General features: G+C 32.9%; 1 protein-coding gene and 1 long non-coding RNA gene across 2 annotated transcripts; one reads left to right on the forward strand and one right to left on the reverse strand.

Annotated features, from left to right (window-relative positions):
* Positions 1-818: 818 nt before the first annotated feature.
* Positions 819-2,760, forward strand: LOC126909607 (ATP-dependent DNA helicase PIF1-like; the record flags this gene model as incomplete). The annotated part of the gene is made up of 3 exons (XM_050692038.1): positions 819-881; positions 967-1,029; positions 1,441-2,760. Coding segments are annotated over 3 exons (697 nt in total), but the record flags the coding sequence as incomplete, so codon positions are not given.
* Positions 2,761-5,017: 2,257 nt separating this feature from the next.
* Positions 5,018-5,436, reverse strand: LOC126909606 (uncharacterized). The gene is made up of 2 exons (XR_007705069.1): positions 5,243-5,436; positions 5,018-5,188 (listed from the first exon to the last, which is right to left on the reverse strand). It is a non-coding gene; the product is annotated as an uncharacterized LOC126909606 (long non-coding RNA).
* Positions 5,437-5,923: the final 487 nt, after the last annotated feature.

A 5,923-nucleotide genomic window follows, 5' to 3' on the forward strand; every position in this document is an offset into this window, starting at 1 on the left:
GCATTAAAAACCCACGACGTTTGTATCAACGGTTTATTGACGTTGTTTGTACGTGTGCATTTACACGCGGGTGGCTCTTATTAAAATGTATTAATTATTCGTTCACAGAGATGTCGCGAGGGCCAACAGGTGATTGGCGTTCGTAGCGACGTGCGGTTACGATCCGGCGGCCGTTAATTTGTTCCAAGCATTTCGACCCCGTCAACGATTACCGTACCAACCCAGTCCGCAGGTTGCTCATTAGCACTGCCGTGCACACCGTAAGCCGCTACTTATATATTTCGTTGCTCTGGATGAGATTATATTATTTTTTTATTATGCTCAGGTAATTGTCACCAATCCCGAAGCAGCACGACCCTCTCAGTCGGACGTAAAACAGTTCCATACTACCAATATTTTAATAATTGCGTTCGCGGGATCTGATGGTTTCATAATTGTTTCAAGTGTAATCCCTAACCGAATCTATGAGGGGGGTGGGGCTCAATGTTGATATGTTCACGGGGTTTGGTCGGTCTCCAATTTATTTACAACCATCAAATTCCGCACCCGCGTGTTGTCCAATCGCAATTGTTAAGGTGGGGAAATAAATACATTTAGGTTGAAATCGTTGGCATCGCTTTTGGTGACGAGGCGGCGGTTGGCGATATAAACGATGTGGTACGAAATAGTTTTTTTCAAATTTAAAACAACTTTTTATACTTATAATACGTTTGAAGGTTTCACCCGAAATAGTCGACGTCAGTCCGCTCGAAGTGAATAGTGTTCATTACGTCGTATAATAAAAATTAAAATAATATTATTTTTTTGTTGACGTGCAGGTCGAAGTGGTCGGGGCTCCTGTCGAACCGTCGCCCGAATTCGTCAACTTCGGGTTGGACGACGTCAGTAAAATTATTCAATCGCTTTTAAATACGACGGAAATAAAAACTTTTAATTCTTATTTATTTTCTCTCCCGTTGTGTGTAGCTTGCCGCAGCCGCCGCCGTCGGAGTTCCAAAAGAACGAGTTCTCGACGTCGCTCCGTCCGAAGTGAGTTTAGTCTTTTCGAATATTATAATAAATAGTATATATATATATATATTAAATATTGAATTCGACTTAAATATAACGGAATCTGTTGTACAGAGTGGCGCGCATTATACTATGAAACGGTGTACTTTATTTTTTGTTTTACGAAAATTGGCAACATTCGTTTAGCGACATTATCGTGCGTCGTCGTGATCATTATGTTGCCTATTCAGCGTGGAACGGCGTTTCTGTTACACTGCTCCGGTATATGTTTTCTACTTAGTTTGTATTTTTTTATTTGTTTTCCAACATTTATATTTTTTTAAATTCCATCCGGAACTATTATTATAAATTATTAAAATCGATTTTTCTCAGTGTTATTCGTTGCGATTTATTTATATATATATATTCATTTGTTTGACACTATTTTAGTCGAGTGACGGGGTCGCAGAGGGTGTACACCGCCACCGACACCGTCGTAGCCGACGACGACGACGAGACGGCCAATTTTCCTGTAGAGTTTCTCAACACTCTGGAAGCGGACAACTTGCCGCCGTATAGGTTGACTCTGAAGGTGGGCGCGATCGTCATGTTGCTGAAGAACCTGGACACGGCCAGACGACTGTGCAACGGCACCAGACTGGTAATTACTGAGCTCAGGCAACATAATTTTAAAGCTAAACTGTTGACAGATCTCGACGCCGAGGAGACAGTCGTTCCGATCGTTCAGACGAGGACGTCCGGGGACGGCGACATTTCGTGCCGCATGTGCCGTAACCAGTTTCCCGTGAGGCTCTGCTACGCCATGACCGTCAACAAGTCGCAGGGGCAGGCGTTCGATCGTGTCGGCCTGTCGCTGACGGTACAGCCGTTCGCCCACGGACAGCTGTACGTGGCGTTTTCGAGGGTGCGCAACCAGAATTCCATCAGGGTGTACACTTTGTCGGTCGTGGACGGACAGTGCGTTGTGAAAAACGTCGTGACCAGGGAAGTATTAGAATGATTTTGATGTAAATCATGTTTAATGGCGACATTGAACGCGATCCCGCGGTACAGCTGGTAATCGAGTGTTTTGAACGGATTAAGTGGTGTAATCCGGGCAAAATGCTCGATTTTGACGGGCGTGACTTGAACGTTTATGCGAATATTCTGTCTGTGTCCCCGTGTGTCCCTCGAAACGGCTGTTTTCCCGTGCTGTGTAATTGCCATTTGAACCCCAAATGGCATCTGTACGGGCGGGGAAATTTCCGTTTTGTGCGGAGAGATTGTATGACAACCTTCACGTGGTTCTCTCTGAATGCAAATCCGTTAAATGTTCGTGGCATAAAATATCACAATAATAGTAATATAAATTTTTTAAATATTTGCATTACAAGTCGATATGACAGTCACTTTTTGCCGTACGGATTCGTAACTAATGTCGTGCGTTATAATTAAAATTTATTTGCATATTATAGTTTATTTGTTTGATTAACATTCGATTTCTTTTCCAGAACTTAAACGAATTACACACAAATGACTCGGAGGACGTTGGTAACACAACGAACGTTTCGACAAAATAATATCAACTTATACGGGACCGACATGAAATTCCTGGAAATTATCATACACGGCAACTTATTTTCTACGCTTCATTAGAAATTATTATCGACCATTTGTGATACATATTTTTATATTGTTTGATATACGCATACATTATCTATTATATATCTTTTTACTTAAAGAGTTCAAATGTAATATAACATTTTCATGGCAAACAATTGAACAAATCGTTTTTCTTTTTGCCTGTTCTGTAGTAACGGTTTAATATATTAAAATTTGCCTTTATTTTAACTTTCTCATTTCAATATGAATAACATTCATCTTATGAATTAGGTTTGAAATGTCGTTATCAATTTTTGCACTATACGAATTCAACATCTTTTTTCAATATTTAGATATTTTTATTTTTTATTACATAGAAAAAACAAATAATAATATTATTATGAACTCCTTTTAATTTTTTTCATTTTACAACATCTTTTTGTCTGCGATATTATAATTGTTTAATTATTCTGCATGTAAACATCACAATAATTGTTTTTATATATGTNAATTGTTTAATTATTCTGCATGTAAACATCACAATAATTGTTTTTATATATGTTTTATACTCGGATTGCTTTATCCTTTTATATACGAGAGTTAAAGTAATGAGTACAACTCCAATAGCTTTGTTACATACATTATTACATAAATAAAATCAATAAAATTAATAGAAAATAAACAATACAATCAATACACGTACCTATGTTACTATTTTATATTAATACCGCACCAAGATATATACATGAAATAAGTAACAAGTATTATGATAAATGCATAGTTGAACCAAAGCAGTTTTTTTTTTTGCTTTGCCACGGCTACTTAACTGGCCTACCCTGATTACAGTCATAATATTTTTTGTTATTCAAATCTGAAAGTGAAAAATATTACACTACTAATTGTTAATTATTTAAACGTATCATTCGGGTTTAAATAAATACATACACTACATACATTTCTGTACGTTGTACCGTAACACACAAACACACGATACGACATAGAATAATATATAAATGACAATAATAATATAACGTGTTTAGTAAAATTTTGATATAAAATGCAGGTATAGATTAAATGCACCTAAAGTCTTTATCGAATACCTACAAAAGTACACTTCTAATCATATTTATTCCGCTAGATGCGACACTAAATCTTGACGAGTTGCGCTTGCAGTTATATTTTAACTAAAAACGATTTTGATAACATATTAAGTCGAAGAATATTTCTAAATTTAATTTAATATCATAACGTAATGGTTTATTTATTGAAACATTACTTATGATCAAAATTTATAATGGTTTTTTAAATAAATATTACGGTCTACGATTATTATGATTCGATTATAGTTTTTAAATTTTGTCGTATTGTTTGAAATTAATCTAAACTTGAGGTGTTTGGTTGAAATTTCAGAGTGGCTAATGTCCCATAGCATTCATTGAACATTTACCCGTTTCATAAATAGATTTTGAACAAAATATTTGTGAGTAAGAGGTAAGATATTGAGGGACTTGACCAGTGTTCAAAACCAAAAATGATAGCAGAATATTTAGGTGCATAACTATATACACACCATACCGCAAATAAAGATACTGTTCAGTAAATTTCTGTATATTAAAAGTACGCCTTCCTGTGAATCATTCCTATAATCAAATTCATGTAATTTCAAGAATTTATGGAACTCCCTGACAAAATTACATATTAGCAGAATGAAATACAACATAGCGGATATGAGATTGTGTGGAGACCGCAGTAAAAAAAAATCGGAATTTTAAAGCAGAAAAAACGTAAAATCTGTTCCAGGTGAAGCTATAATGAGGGGTTGGGATTTTAGTATATTGCAAATACCTATGTTAATATTATGTAAATGACTTTTTATATATCTGATGGACAAAAATAAAAATAATATTAATTTTTGGAATATATTTTTTTGCTCCATGATTTAATGCCAACTTTTGAAGCTCGTTGCCCCACTGTGTGTCGAATCGTTGAATCCGTGAATTGACTTGGAGTATATCTTCTAATTGTATGTAAAATTATTTTATTGTTCAATGTCATTACATTTGTATTTTGCGGACGTCCGATTGAATTTAAATATGAATTTATGCATTTGAAAATCATATCATACAAAAAAAAACATATTAATTAGATGAATGGTAATCTTTCTTTTTTTTATGGTTAGAAATCTATCATTGAAATTTATTGTTATTGTTATTATTAGTCATATGGGCTAACCGCTTTAGTAGGAACCCGGTGGCGAACAAAATCCTTATGTACCAACCAATAGCTTTAGCTCCCAAGGTTTTATTTTATTATTTAATAGAGTTCATGTAAAATATAATTAAAATACTTATGCTTATTTTTATTTGTATTAAAAACATTAAATAATATGTTATTGTGCTCATAGTTGTTAAAAAAGTACCCATCATTTTGCTTGGTATCAAATATCTTTTAATTAAAATTTAAAATACAATAGGTGAGATAATGTATAGAAAATATTTTATTTTTAACAATAAGGTAAATTATCTTAATCTTCTTCTACGACCTCTTCTAGCCATTTGTCGCGGATACTCTACTCGTGGGACATTAACTGTCAATTCTAAAAATAGTTATAACAATAAATATAAGTTAATAAATGTTCAAATATACTTACTTTCTTGTTGTACTTTTTCCCGATGTTCTTTTATTGCATTCCCAAGAAGATTACAAATATTAGTAATAAAGTTATCCAGAGATAGACAAAGAGTTTTGGTTTGAACTAAAGTTCGACAAAGAGGATACACATTACTTTTTTTCAACCAAGTATTTAAACAAATTTCACAAAATGTATGGCTGCAATTAATTGCACACGCCTAAAAAAAAAACAAATTTACATATTAAATTTTATATAAAATATTCATTTTCACAATTTATGACTAAATTTTATTTATTTCCCANTTTCACAATTTATGACTAAATTTTATTTATTTCCCCAATGATAATTTAATTTATTTAATCATTTTTTTAATCTAATTTATGGATGCGTAAAATTCAAGTTTTCTGAACTAACATTTTGAGATAAAATATGTTTTATTTAAACTTCTAAAATAATTTTGTTGGTATAATTATGAAGTATGTGATTTATTTTTCAGTCTCTTAGAAGCTAATTTATCNTATTTTTCAGTCTCTTAGAAGCTAATTTATCAAAAATAAAATTTAAAAACTTATTTAAATTTTGGATATAAAAAGTTACTAAATGATAAAATAATAATACATAGACAATGACATAGTAATATTTTTCATTTTACTTAAATTGCATTTTATTTTCATAAACAAACAAATTTACTTTAAAATG

The sequence above is a fragment of the Daktulosphaira vitifoliae genome, unplaced genomic scaffold (genome assembly GCF_025091365.1).
Source record: "Daktulosphaira vitifoliae isolate Bord-2020 unplaced genomic scaffold, ASM2509136v1 Scaffold_662, whole genome shotgun sequence".
In the NCBI taxonomy this organism is placed as follows: domain Eukaryota; kingdom Metazoa; phylum Arthropoda; class Insecta; order Hemiptera; family Phylloxeridae; genus Daktulosphaira; species Daktulosphaira vitifoliae.